Genomic DNA, 14,844 nt, shown 5'->3' on the forward strand with positions numbered 1-14,844 from the left:
TAACTCTTTGCTGATTTGCCCATTTGAAGGAAAGATCCAAGTTCAGTGAGATCAGCTTTCCCGCCAAACATCTCCAGTTTTCTGCAACAATGACTTTTGGTGAAGCTCAGGCCAATATTGAAGACCCAAATTTTGCTGACCAAGCCAATTTTAAATGATGATATGAGAGGGGTTTCTGTCTATAAAGATAGCCCTTGATGACAGTGTACAGCCTAAGTACAGTATAATCAAATGGCTATGATGAGAAAAGATAAATCAGTAAATTACAGCTGAGCTGCAATGAGTTTTGTTAGTGTAAAATAATAATGAAAGAGCAGAAAAGTGAGAAGCTTAAAATGTTTTATGAAGACTAAAGTCACTTCACCAGTAACTCATTCATCAGCAGTATTTTGGGAAAAAAAATTCTGCTGAAACAATAAATAAAAACAATGGGTTACCTTTTAAATCTATGATAGGATTAGTGGTACCTTTCAGTGTGTTTTATCTGGCGGGCTTTTAGAGGTTTAATGCAGCTTCTCCTCTCTCTAGATAATAGGAGCTTGTTTATGTAAGACGAAGTCCGGGATAGGCTGACTAACAGAATTCCTTTCATCTGGTAAATAGCTGTTTTGCCAAGTCTGAGACTTTTCAGCAAGGAAGGGCCACCTTCAGTGTTAGTTCTTAAAGACATGGGTGCATAACCCTCTGTCTTGAGATACGTGTGTGTATGGACTTTTCTCCTAGAATACATTGATTTGGAAAACTCTTGATACTGTCTTACAAAATATGTATGTTCTTTGAGAAGCAAGTGTGTGCTACATTTCCTGGATCACACTTGTGTGATGTGTAAATTTAAGTTGCTGCCAATGGGACAAATAGCAGATTAGGGTGGAATTTTAATTGTCACAGTGGAGAACAGTAAAAATCCACCTCTCCCAGTGCTGCTGTCTTACATCCCAATACTAATCAAATCCCACTGCAATAGGGGTGAGTCCATTCAAACTTAGCTCATTACATGCAGTTTAGATATTAGTTTAATTTAAATGTTTCCCCTTGCCTCTGGCTGAGCCGCTTATGGCCACAATTCTGCGCTGGATACAGCGCAAGCCTCTTGGCTTGCCTGTTCCAGTGCAGGATAGGATTGAATCACATGAATAGGGTACCAGTTAGAAAAAGAATGTCGAACTTAGGGCGCAATCCTAACCAACTTTCCAGCACTGACATAGCTGTGTCAGTGTGGCATGCGCTGCATCCTGCAGTGGGGAGGCAGTCAGGGGGGCCTCCTTAAGATAAAGGCATGTTTGTTACCTTATTTTGGGGCTGCATTGTGGCTAGGTCAGTGCTTGGTTAGGGTTGTGCCCTTAGTCTTGTCTTCCCATATGAATCTTTTCAGCTATGTTTAGGAAAGAGAGAGAGAGAGAGAGTTTTGGAAATTATAAAATAAATCCAGTATATTGTGGTCAGACTTGTTGTACCAGGAGGTTTCTGGAAATAGTAAGGTCTAATGGACAGCTTAAGGCTTTGAAGACAGGATGGCAGGCTTCATGAAAGCTTGTCCAACATAAGACAATTCATTGCAGTCATGAATACAAACCTCTGGCAAAGATGTTTTTTTTAAAATTTATTTATTCATTAAAAATCATTTTTACCATGTCTTTCTGTTGGGAAGATCCCCAGAGCAGTTAGCAATAATAATTTTATTGTTCTGTGTCGCCCTTCCTGTGCCACGATTGAGTCTGGAACAGTACTAGAAGAAAAAGTTCACAGTGGAAAAGTTGAGAGTCACTTCATTTATGAAGGTCTTACTATACTCATGTTGAAGGCTGCAGTAAGGCCATCAGGAAGCATATGATCATAGTATGAAAAAAAATCCACATTTCATTCAGTCCTCTGGGTGTTTTTCAAACTTTCTCTTTTCTTCCTGATCCTCCCACCACCTTCTTTCACTGAAGGGGGAACAAGCATGTCTGTTATTTGTTCAGCAAACTGGAAAGCCTTGTATGCCTTTTTAGTTAAAGTTCAGAGTTCCTGGTTTAGAGATGACAGCCCATCAATAAGATGATTGTCTGGCTCCTAGAATGGCCCATATTGTGATGGATGGGTTCAGCAGTAGGGCTGTCAGCCCACAAGCAACAAGGACCATTGTCTGCCACTTATTTCCCCTATTCATCTCTTACAGAAAGATGTCCAAACTTTTCCAATACTGCTTTTTAGATCCCTGCATATAAATCTACCTGAAATATGATTGAATTATTAGAACTTTTTTCTTGCCTTCATTTTTGCCTTGTAAATGTGTACAGTATTTGTTTGCACATCTTTTTCAAGATTCTGACCCTGTTTATGAGAACCTTGCATTTTTTTCCAGACACCCAAATGACTATATTTGTACTACTAGAAAGTATGGGCTTTCTAAGGACTAATTGGCATTGTAATTGACAAAACTCAAATATCTGGTGCAGGCTTAGACAGATTGATTGGAAAGTTTTTAGAGAAAAGGGGTCCTGGATATTCTTTCATGCAGATGTTCTCTAAACATGTGGTTGTTCTCTTCCAGATCTTGTCTACCTAGTCTTGCCTGTGCCTGTGTCTCAGATCCAGTCCACCAGCCATCTAGAATAACTGGTACTTGACAACTGCCATAGTTTTGCAATTCCATTTAGACAGTAAAAGAAAAAGGAGGATTATTAGGATATAGTGGACTGCCAGACTTTATTTAGTGGTTAGTGGACTTCATATAGGTTAGTGGACTTCATTTAGTTTGATGCGTCAAGCTGATTTTAGCTACTGGCAATATTTCAACTGCATCTGTTCTGGGGGGGCCTCCCCCAGCCCTACCTATAGATGCCCAGGTTTCTACCTGAGATTTTTTATATGCAAAGCATATGGCCTACCACTGACCCTGCCCCCAAGTAGAATGACATTCATTTGCCTGGTGGTTCTAACTGAATAGCTAAGGCCAGTGCTAGAAACCAGCATCAAAAATGTTTGTTTCCCCTAAATTTGTCAACCATTTTCCCCCCCACAAACTCAGAAAGACAAAAGAGGTTCGACATTCCCAGCATCACTTGTGAAAGGAGGTCTCTGATTTTGTTTATGTTAAACTCTGTGGCTGCTGGAGCATACCGCAGTAAATGGAAATGCCTGTATTTATGTTGTAGATCAGTGGTTTCCAAACTTCTCCTAGGAAGTTTGGGAGCCACTAAGTCTTTGCGGCGGCGGGGAGAAGGCAGTGAAGAGACCCCCAGGATTGCACTACTGCTGGGGACAGAGGGTTGTTTTTTTTAAACATGCCTCTGCCTGTGCCAGCCTCCGGGGGATGTGGGGAGTCCCACAGACACCTCTGCAAGGCACCCCAAACCTTAGAAAAGTTTAAAATAACGATCGGAAACCACTTCCGGCTTCATGATCGAAAACAAAAGTGGTTTCCAAATGTTATTTTTAACTTTTCTAAACTTAGGGAGCCCTACAGAGGAGTCTGTGGGGCTCCCCACATCCCCCAGAGGCTGACACAGGTGGAAGTAAGATTTTAAAAAAACCCTCTGTCCCTGGCAGCAAACTAATGCCCCTTAAGGTGCCAGGATCAAGTGCTTACCAGTGCTTACTCGCAACCCACCAGTTTGGGAATAACCGTTGCAGATAACATACCATTATCTGGTTTCATTCATCACTGCAATCTCGGATGGGCAGCACTGAAGGATGGGAAGCATTTTGCTTGTCTGTATACGTGTGCTTTGTTCCTTCAGAAGATCAGCCTCCTTAAAAGTCATCCAGCTGTTTCAGCTGCTGTGGTCCACACATCTGTTTCATTTCACAACTAAAAGGAATAGCAATCTCCTGCTGTCATCACAATCTACTTTCCCTTTCCCTACAGCAGCAGACCCTTATAAGCCTTGGAATGTGCTTGGCAGGAGGGGCTGGGAAATCCACAACAGGCCAACAGCACCCACCATTCAGAAACTTGAATGCTTACTCCAAACGGCACCAAATGATCAGCCGGTCTGTTGATTTTCTGTAGCAGACAAAGAATGAAGCCACAGCTAGAAGCCAAGCTCCTTCTGCCAAGGCAGTCTGTTAGGGAAATGAATAGTGCCATCTCAAAAAGTTTTAGGCGGTTTTGGCGGGGGAGGGGTGGGAGAGAAAGACGCAGAAAGGATGCAATGGAAAAATCTCTCTGTAACGCTCAGTGGAATAGACTTCTGGATGCAGAGAAATGTCACTGTCTCTTTGAGAGTTGTTCAGAATTTCTGCCACTATGATTCATTCTCACGCTCTGGAGATCTTTTCGAACCATCTTGGCCATGTTTAGACTGCACCATGTGGAAGGGGGTGTGGGATTGTGCCCTTTGGCCCCTTCCCTCTGATCTGGATATGCCTACTGACTCCACCCCCAACCTGCAAATTCAGCTGTGTGTTGCCTCTTCACATGATTAGATATCTTTCACAATCAAAGCAAGAACCTATAGCTATCATGCATAGCTATCCATGCACAGAAACCCCTTTCAGATCTTCAGTATTATATCCCACTTTTTCCATGCAGCAGCAAATGTCCAAGGTGGGTTACAGAGTTCCATCAATTAATTATCATACAATAAATCAGGGGTTCCCAAAGTCTGAGTAAGGGTGGTGGCAATGCAAACACCATGATTGCGCTGCTGCCAGGCAGGGAAAGGTTTTTTTTTTACTTACCTGGGGGTCACTATGGCTCTCCTGGGGGTCTATGAGCCCCCCTGCAGTCCTCCCCAAGACTTGGAAATGTTGGAAAAAGGAAAAAAAAATCCACTTCTGTTTCGGGACAAAAACCAGAAGTGGGTTTTTCACCTTTTTACAGGACTTTGGAGGCACAGGGTGAGCTGCAGAGGGGGCCGCAGGCTCCCCAGACCCTCCCAAGAGCCATAGCGAGCCCCAAGTAAGTTAAAAAAACAACCCTTTTCTTCCTGGCAGCAGCACAATCATGACAATCACCTGACAAAACAAAAATGTTTTGAGCCCTTGCCGATAAGCCATGAGGCAGTAGAGATTTAAATCAAATTCTGTCAACCAAAAGGATTCAAAAAGCATTAGATAATTCAAGAGTCATTGTGAACCTCTTTCTTGTATTAAACTGATGAGCATATTTATAAACACATTATTTGTTTTATGTCTCTTACAGCTCTAGAGCAACTACTTACAGAACTTGAAGATTTCCTGAACATACTAGACAAGGAAAATCTCAGCAGCACTGCTGTAGTAAAAAAGAGCTTTCTCTCCGACCTCCTTCGGCTGTGCACAAAATCAAGTGGTAAGAACAGTTTGACAGGGTATTTTTCTCAGAGGAGCCAATTTTAGGTTCCAGATTAACTTAGGGCGCAATCCTAACCCCATATGTCCATGCAGCTTCTGCACTTTCATTCCCTTACTTTGAGGAAGCCTCCATGAGTGACACCCAACTGCAGGATGAGGCACATGTCCCATTGGCACCGCTATGCCAGTGCTGGAAAGTTGCGCCCTTACTTGTACAGGAGGTTGCTCATATCCACAGTGACCTGTTCTCCCATCACTTTTGCATCTTATCTGTGATGTCCTAGATTGCATATGAAAGCGTTCAGGAGTCCTGTGGCATCTCAAAGGTTGAAAGCTTACCCCTCTCCAGTTGGTTTTGTGTGTGCCCGTGCATGGAGAAAAAAGGAAATAGTGAGGCTAGAAGACCATTAAAATCAAAGAGTTCTAGTGGTTGTGTCGCATTTCAGTGCAAATTCCCAAAGATAAGCAAGAAAAGAAGAGAGTATAAAAGCTCCTGTTTTGAGCAAAGTGCATTTATTCTGGTCAGTCTTAATCTTAAGCTCTATGATGTGTTTTATATTTTTTGAATCACACCATTGGCAGATCATTGCAAGGGCTGAGTTAAAAAAAAAAAGACACAAAAACCAACAAACTACAATTCCTTTGCAAGTCCTTGGCACCTCTATATTTTAATCAAGATGTTGGCAACCTTCAGTCTCAAAAGACTATGGTATTGCGCTCTGAATGGTGGATCTGGAACATCGTCTAGTGTGGCTGAAAAGGCCAATTTGGGAGTGACAATTCCTTCCACACTGGGAGCAAGTGCAGTCTGTCCCTGGTCTATCTCCCTGGCTATGGGCCTTCCTTCTTTGCCTCATGATAAATCAATTTAATCAAGATAAATTCTGCAAAAAGGGGCCACTTGAGTTCTAAGTCTGTAAGAATGTGAACAAGTTATCTCTGGTACTTCAGTGGAAATGAAGAACCTAGAAGTTAAGTCTTTTCTGACAAAGTAATTGGTTTTCAAATCCCTCCCATAAGTGCTTTGCTCTGTACATACACTAAGCAATGAAACTATGTACAAAAGCAATACGGAGTGTATTATGTTTTATTTGTAGGTGGTGATGAGGAATACATTTATATGAATAAAGTTACCATCAATAAGCAGGGTGAACTCCAGAAATCAAACAAAGGTAGGAATTTAAGGCTTTTATTTGCTTGCGATCCCATTTCCCAGATGTGAAATGACAAACACCTAAAGCTTTGTTAGGTTTTAAGTATTTGACTACAGCAGCAGTTCCCAAATTCCTACTTGGACATTGGAACTGCTGTGAGTTGTTGCGGAGGTAGGAGCAGGAGGGTGGCCCTGATCTCGCCCCAGCAGTCGCGGCACTGTGGCAATTCAGGGACATCCCCACATACCTGGGAGCATCCTGCAGCCTCTTAGAGGCTTGCAGCCACCTCCATAACATTCCGTGTGGCTGCAACAAGCTCTGTTCCGCTCTTGGAGCTCACTTCTGGTTTGCACAATCACAAACTACACGTGAGCTCTGAGAGCAGAATGGAGCTTGTTGCAGCCACACAAAGGTCGTGGAGGTGGCTGCAAGCTTCCAGGACTCCCTGGGAGGCAGCAGGATGCCCCTAGGTAAGTAGGAATATCCCTTGGTCCATGCAGCACCACGATCACTGCAGCACTGTTGGGACCCATTCCTAGGCCACTCCCCTTAAGGGGGAATGGCCCAGTTTTCATTCTCAGTGGTGGGTTGTGACCCACACTTTGGGAACCACTGGACTAAAATGTTTAGGGGAGAGCCAGAGAATGCATTAAAATTTCTGCAGATCCAGCACAAATCAATTTGACTCAATAAATTTTCTCTCTCTACTTCTATGGCAACATTGTGCATAAAGGCTGCATGTCAAACATTCTAGCAATCTCTGGGTGAATAAGCGAAGATGAACTTCGATTAGCAGACCTTGTTATCCCCAATATCAGTATTGCAACTTTGTTATTGCACTTTCCAAACTGTCTAAGGGCATTCTTTGACTATAGGAAGGTACTTCCTTGGTTCCATTTAATCAAGACATGCAGAAGCACAGATCAGGAAATCAGAGAAATTACAGTAGAAGCAGCAGATGCCCAATTTGTTTGGCTAATAGCATTACTAGACATATTGGATTTTGCTCTGCTGCCTTCCACGTTATACTAGAAACCTGTTACAGGATGTAGATTCAGAGCTCAGTGTTATTATGCCTTCTCAGAAAGTCTGAAAAGTAGTAATGTCATCCTGACTATTTTTATTTTTAAATCATAGAATTATGCAGCAAAGTTCATGGCGTCCTTGCCAATGCCGTGTTAACATATGTACAATATCCTAATTGCCATCAGACCATGCAAGTTTCAAATCTATTTTGAATAGCAGTTTTGCTTGGGATATTTGCAGCAACACTTTTCATATACATGAACAGGATCTCCATTATTATCTCTCCATGATGATTTCCCTGATAATCTCTCATGACTGAAGAAGGCAAGAATATTTATTTTGCTTGTGATTACAGGCGTTGCAATCATTCAAAAATTCAAATGCTGGACTTACCAAGTGACTGGACCAAATAGTATAGACACTGCATTTTCATATGGCTACAACTGTGTGTGGTACATTCTTCAGCAGTCACCATGTGGTTTTGAAGCAGCTACTGTATGGCTAACAGTCATCTGTTTCCAATTCTGCTCATCATCAAGCCCTGAGTAGAGGGGAGAGAAATTCTTGCATTCACTATCAGAGTAGCCAGAGTTTGGACACTGTCTATTCTACAGGCAGTCCCGGAGGAGCTGGGCAGTCCAATCCTGAGCTGCCCAGCGTGTGGGGCTGCAGTGGTGCCAAAAATGGCTGCCGCTGCTTCCTGCGTGCTCAGCGGGCAGTGCCGGCAGCTCCTCAAGAGAAGGAGACTTTCAACCCCTTCCCCTGGGTAAGGCGAGAAGACCCACAATGGGGCTACTCGATTCTACAGTGACCCAAGAGTTGGTATAGAATTTAGAGCCTCCTTGTTGGCGGGTGGCCTGACACGGAGGCTCAGGATCTGGTGGAGCAAAGGTCCCGCCTCCCTCCTGCCCCGTTTCCTGCCCCTGGCATGCTTCCTGCCCGCCCTCTCCCCACCCTCCCTCCGCATTCCCAGAATGCTTCCTCCCCACCTTCCCCCATGCCCCTACCTACCTCTCCAGTGCCCAGTAGTCCATGCAACCGCTAAGCAGCAGAGCACTGTTGCTCCACCAGTGCTAGCCCACCACTGGCTTTACAGCACATTTGTGACAGTGCACACCAGCGGTGAGCCGACACACACTGCATAGGATTGGGCTCTGAATCCCCCCCAACAAGTTGCTTGTCCGTTGCTGCCTGAACGCCATAGTATCTCAAAAGAAAGGCACTTCCCAGAATGCTTTAAAAAAATTAGCAAAAGACTGGTTTGCCTGCAAGTTTAAACCACTCTCAGGAATGATAATGACAGGGTAAAGTCTTAGGACTGCTCAGTATAGACACCAGCCCTTCCTTGCAAGTAGACAGATTATTTTTAAGGCATCTTGGTCTTTGCAGTTTTTAGTGTGAAGCAGAGAGTGCCAATACAGCTAGCAAGAGAACATGTCCTTAGCTGTACTGCTTTTCCACCATATTTTTGGAAGTCGTATCAAATGCCATTGGTGTGGTCCATAGTACGCTCTCTAATTGGTGCTCTGCAGCCTCCAAAACAAATCTTAGCATTTAAGAATGTTACAGAATACGTATGCTGTGTAATGGACAGTTTGTGAGGAAGTGCCACATGTTTTATTTCTGTTTGGGCCTTAGCCTTGGGTCACAAGGATGCCTTGACCAACGGGGAAGTGGAACAGCACATGTCTCCTCCTCAGAAGAGTTTGCCAGACCTTCCACCTCCAAAAATAGTAAGCCTCTTTGTTCCTTTGCTTTCTTTGAATATCTGCTGTGTAATATTCAAGGTTCCCAAACTTTTTAGCATTAGGACCCGCCTTAAAAAAAGTTTCACTATTCCAGCTGCTCAAGCCTCTGTGGCTATAATGGTAATTGGGTGGCAGTGCTCCCTCACATGCAACAAATTGTTTAATCCATGATGCACATAGCCTATTCTGCTTTATCCATTTTGCAACCCACCAAAAATTTGGTTGTGACCCACTGGTGGGCCATGGACTCATAGTTTGGGTGACAGAATTTATTGCCCTTCAGAGCAATACATAATGGTGATGAAATAATTCCCAGAGTCTCGTGCACTCACAAACAGTGCATTAATAACACAGGCCTACAAAACTGAGGGTCAGAAAAGTTTTTCCCAAACTTTATGGTGGTTTGATATGAATTTGGGGTGCTGATTCCAAAAATGGCATCCGTTTTGCCCTATCTAGTTTTGGAGATATAGTATAGCCTCATTAGTGAATGGTTCAAGCAGCTTCCTCATGAGGAAGCCATGGTGTAGGCTTCCTTTGTAGTATTCCAAACAAGGATACTTCCTTTGCTGACTTCCTCTGATTTGCTTTGTTCATTTCCCTTGTTTCATTTTCAGATATTGCACAATTAGGCCAACAGATTAGATAATTCAGATAATTCTGATTAGGCCAAAGGCTAATCGTAGCTAATCAGAATTTGTGTTTTGGACACATTTTCTTTTAATTTCTTATTTGGAAAGTTTCCATGCAGCCTGTACTGAGTCTGTTCACACCAGCTATATCCAAAGGACATAATAATTTGATTGTAAACCTTTAATTGAGTTATCTATATAATCCACTAAGCTCCAGCTTTTGAATGTTGTTCAGATAATCAGTGTTGTGTGAGACTTTTAGAGAACAAAAATGAAATAATCAAGCAAAAACACAAGTGGGAGTTAATTGATGCAATCAGACATTTGTTCTGGAGAATGAAGACCAAATTTTGCATGTATGGGTTGCTGTTGCAAGTCATTTGTATTCTCTCTCTTTGCTCCCAATCAACCTCACATCTTGATCCATTCTAGTTTGTTTTCTTGCCAAAAGGCAACTTTCCATTGGAAACACAACTTTTATGTGGGCCAGAAAAACACCCAGCTATAATGGCCTGTAGCTATGAAAAAAGCTGTATTCAGATTATTTTCACTCACTCATGATACTGACCCATTCAGAATATAAAGAAATCTAAAATTCTGACAGGTAGACATTTTCTGTTAGACTAAATCCTTAACAGTCCACATGTTGCTGAAGTCAATGGATTTGTTCCCCTCCTCTTCCTCCACCAAAGTTGTACACCAATACGGGCATCCCCCACTCATTTAACAGGTTAGGGACCGGAGCAGTGTTGAAAAGTAGAAACGGTTGAAAAGTGGAACCCAGTCTTTTTTTTTTTAGTTTATAAATGTTGTTTCCAATGCTTTTTTAGCTAGCAAACTGCAAATGCCTTTTTTTTATCTCGCAAATTCTGCTGTCACACAAAGATTTCTGCAAATGGATTCTTATTAATGCCTTCAGGAAAGGGAATAGATCAGGAGTTAATGTTGGCACACTCTCCATCTCACACATGCACATATCAAAACAGTTTGAATCACCATGTCATATGCAAATCGGGGGGGGCAGCAGTTTTAGCCTTTAGAACAGCAGAGAGAGGTTGAAAGAGTGGAGCATGCACTGAATGAATGACTTCCCTGTATAACTGAAATGTGTTGAAAGAGCGGATCATCAAAAACAAGAACCTCAGAAAGCAGGGGATACCTTTATTAGTATATTGCTGTCATCCATTGTTGCTATCATCCTCCAAGTCTTTCACACCAGTCTTGCAACTTTTTCTATAGTGTTATATTTCAGCTTTGACTAAAGTGGATTTGTGTACTCCACTCCAGGGAACCCATTACTATATAGCACAGACCACCAGTGCCAAAATACACATTCCCAAGGGTGCTCCCAATGGCTCTATTCAGATCCTACTGAATTATGCTTTGCAGTATCCATTAGAACCTAAACCATGATCTTACCACAGTTTAGAATTGCTTGTACACTTTCATTTTGCTCCTGCTCAACACCCCCATCACTATGCTCAGTCTCCAGCCTCTGGAGAGAGCAGAGGAATGGGTATGGTTGTCATTTCAGGTATCCTGCCAGACTATAGTTAGCACAGACATGGTTTTAAACCCACTTCCATGATTTCTAATTTTGTTGTGCGGTTTGAATCATAAACTCTGGCTTGTCTATTAGGACATCACGCCAAACCACAGTTAAACTTTGTTAACCAAGTTTTGGAGTGATCCCTGAATTGAGCTGTTCTTTCTCCGTTGTAGATGCTCAGTTTTGCTGTTGATTCCCTTTTTGACTGGGTAGTCACATCCAGTTGTTAATCTTTTCAACATTCTGTGTAACAACTCAAGCCAGATCCCCAACCAGGTTAAGAAGAATGTGAACATGCCATGCTCTGTCCCTTCATGCCCAGGTGCTACTGCTTATTATTACTTTTCGATGAAACTCAATGAATCAGTGATGCCCAGATATAAGGGGAGAAGGGAGGCTGTGTGTATTTGCTACATGTTCATATCCTTCAATGCATAGACAGAGGGCTGGTTGGCAAATGGTCATCAAAATTAGCCTCCAATTAGCTCTTTCCATCAGGTGATTGCACATTTAAACTGGGCTCCCATTTTGTAAGACTAATCTTCTGAATGATGTTTTCTTTCTTTGTCCCTAACTCTGCCCCTTTTCCTTTCAATGAGGGTTGGTCTCACCACTTGCACATAGGCTTAAGAATCTCAGCTGTTGGGAGTATTGTGCTGTAAAAATACAGAGGACTTGAAAAAGAATACGCATGGGACAAGCTAAGAGCTTGTGGGCTGCTGCTGAGGAAATGACTCTATGAACTATGGTCAAATGGTGATCTGAGAGGTACTAGGATATTTGCAACCTGGACAACTGTGTTCTGGTCAAATGTGTTCCAGTCATTGGCATCCAGGGACACTCACGTCTGGGTTTTTTTTGTGGTTTTTTTTTTTGCATCACAGTGATTTGCATCTCACTATAATTGGGCAACAAACACCATATTATATATCCTAACAGCCCAATCCTGAGCTGCCTGTTGTGCCAGGACTTCCGTGCTGCATCCCACGTGCAACAGGACAGCCACTGGCAGCTTCTTGGAGAAAGGGGACCCTTCTCCTGGGTAAGGCGAGTAGCCCCGCAATGGGGCTACTCAGTTCTGCAGCAACCCTTGGGCTGCCGTAGAATCAAGAGCCTCCATGTCAGGCCTGCAGCATGCCTCCTCCCCACCCTCTGCCTGCCTCACCCCACCCTGGAACACATCCTCCCCACCTCCACCCACACCCTCACCTATCTCTCTGCTGCCTGGCACTTTGGACGTCTGTGGAGTGGCAGAGCAGTGGCAGCCCACAGGTGCTAGCCCAACACTGGCCAGTGCTGAGCTAGCTTCGGCGCTGGACCTGCACTGAGGGCTGCAGATGTGCCTTATGGCACGTTTTTGACACTCAGCTCTGACCGTAGACCAGCGCTGTGAGCTCCGGATTGGGCTGCAAGCCTCTTAGCTTAGCCCTAACCCAGATCCTACCTTTGCATTTTTAAAACAAAAAGTACATGTAATATAAATATACATATTTTGGGACACAAATGTCTGGGACACAAAAAGAAGAGACACAAATGTCTAGTACTGAGGTGCATTAGACCGGGACACAGTTGTCCAGCATGCAGTGGTCTTGATCTGAAATTATTCTGAAGGGTCTCTTCACAAACTGTGCTGCAGGTGATTTTTATGGATGGGGTGTCACTGCTAAAAAAAGGGATCTGAGAATCTTTGAACAGAGCCTTTGTTCTAATTAATACATTCTATCACCAAAGAAGATTTTCTAGCCAGTCTTTCTGAACTACGAGAGATCCCACCACCCTTTATTTCTGTTTGTTTGCGTAGTCTAAAGGGGGTGGATCTATGAATTTATTAGAACAACCCAGAGGACTGTTTCTGGTAGAGGAAATAGTAGTAGGGGCACCAGTGGAAACAAGCAGGCAACAGACATTTCTGAATATTAGTGAATACAGGGCCAGTGTCATGGGCCAGCACTAAGACCACTTCTGTGTCCATAACCTTTGAATGGTAGTCTCAGCAGAACGTCTTCCTCTGGGTCCACACAGGTCAGAGGGGGCCCATGGAGGGCAGTTTGTTGGGGTTGGCTGTGACTGAGCAGAGCCTGCCTTTTTTATGGAAGACTTGTGGCAGAAGGGATGCAGCTAAACTGCCTGAAACTCACCCTGTTGACTGACTCTAGTATGGGAAAACTAGTGGCTGACATAACTTGGCCCTGAAGTGGAACAAATCAAAGAAGTCATTCATCTCTCAGCCTGACTAAGGCATGAGGAGGGAAACCTTGGCACAATTCTTCAGCCACCTCTTCCTCATCAAACTCATTTCTACCTTCTGTCCCCTGACTGATCCAAACTAGACATCTCCAACCATTCTGGATGTGATCAACATCTTCTGCTTCCAGAGAATTGGGACTTCTGCTCTTCAGTGCTGTTGTTTATATACTGGCTACTTCATTGTAAAAATTAGCACTGCCTGCTCCATTCTGTTGTACCACACAGGTTTTAGAAAAAGCAGATCTAGGAGTAATAAATGCATGCAAAACAGTATCACTCGTCATTTGATTACTGAAATATTGAGCAAAGATGTCCATCTGTGAAGCAACTATTGTAAATGAAACAACTCTGAGAGAATTTCACATAACGTCCAATACATTACTTGTTGGTGGCAACAGTTTAGATATCCAGCGGAGAATTATTGAGTGGTGACTCATTGAATGGTGTACATTAATGTGTGAATTAGCCCCAAGCCACTACTCAGGACAAATGATGAATCCATAATTAATATTCTTCCTGGCACATTAAGAAAGTCCAACAAGAAGCTGACGGAACATACCAAGATCCAGGTCTACAGAGCTTGCGTCCTGAGAGCACTTCTGTACTGCAGCGAGTCACGGACTCTCCACTCACAACAGGAGAGGAAACCGAACACTTTCCACATGCGCTGCCTCCGACGCATTCTCGGCATCACCTGGCAGGACAAAGTTCCAAACAACACAGTCCTGGAACGAGCTGGAATCCCTAGCATGTATGCACTGCTGAAACAGAGACGCCTGCATTGGCTCGGTCACGTCGTGAGAATGGATGATGGGCGGATCCCAAAGGATCTCCTCTATGGAGAACTCGCGCAAGGAAAGCGCCCTACAGGTAGACCACAGCTGCGATACAAGGACATCTGCAAGAGGGATCTGAAGGCCTTAGGAGTGGACCTCAACAAGTGGGAAACCCTGGCCTCTGAGCGGCCCGCTTGGAGGCAGGCTGTGCAGCATGGCCTTTCCCAGTTTGAAGAGACACTTTGCCAACAGTCTGAGGCAAAGAGGCAAAGAAGGAAGGCCCATAGCCAGGGAGACAGACCAGGGACAGACTGCACTTGCTCCTGGTGTGGAAGGGATTGTCACTCCCGGATTGGCCTTTTCAGCCACACTAGACACTGTGCCAGAACCACCTTTCAGAGCGCGATACCAGAGTCTTTCGAGACTGAAGGTTGCCAGGAAGGCCAAAATAGA

General features: G+C 43.7%; 1 protein-coding gene across 2 annotated transcripts in view; it reads left to right on the forward strand.

Annotated features, from left to right (window-relative positions):
• Window positions 1-14,844, forward strand: part of AFAP1L2 (actin filament associated protein 1 like 2) — a 96,757-nt gene that overhangs the window by 45,195 nt on the left and 36,718 nt on the right. For both annotated transcript variants that reach the window (XM_066620060.1, XM_066620059.1), the window contains exons 2-4: window positions 5,129-5,257; window positions 6,357-6,431; window positions 9,078-9,172. In XM_066620060.1, coding sequence (XP_066476157.1) covers window positions 5,129-5,257; window positions 6,357-6,431; window positions 9,078-9,172 — 299 coding nt within the window. The remainder of the gene's footprint in view (window positions 1-5,128; window positions 5,258-6,356; window positions 6,432-9,077; window positions 9,173-14,844) is intronic.

This window comes from Tiliqua scincoides, chromosome 3 (assembly GCF_035046505.1).
Source record: "Tiliqua scincoides isolate rTilSci1 chromosome 3, rTilSci1.hap2, whole genome shotgun sequence".
NCBI lineage: Eukaryota > Metazoa > Chordata > Lepidosauria > Squamata > Scincidae > Tiliqua > Tiliqua scincoides.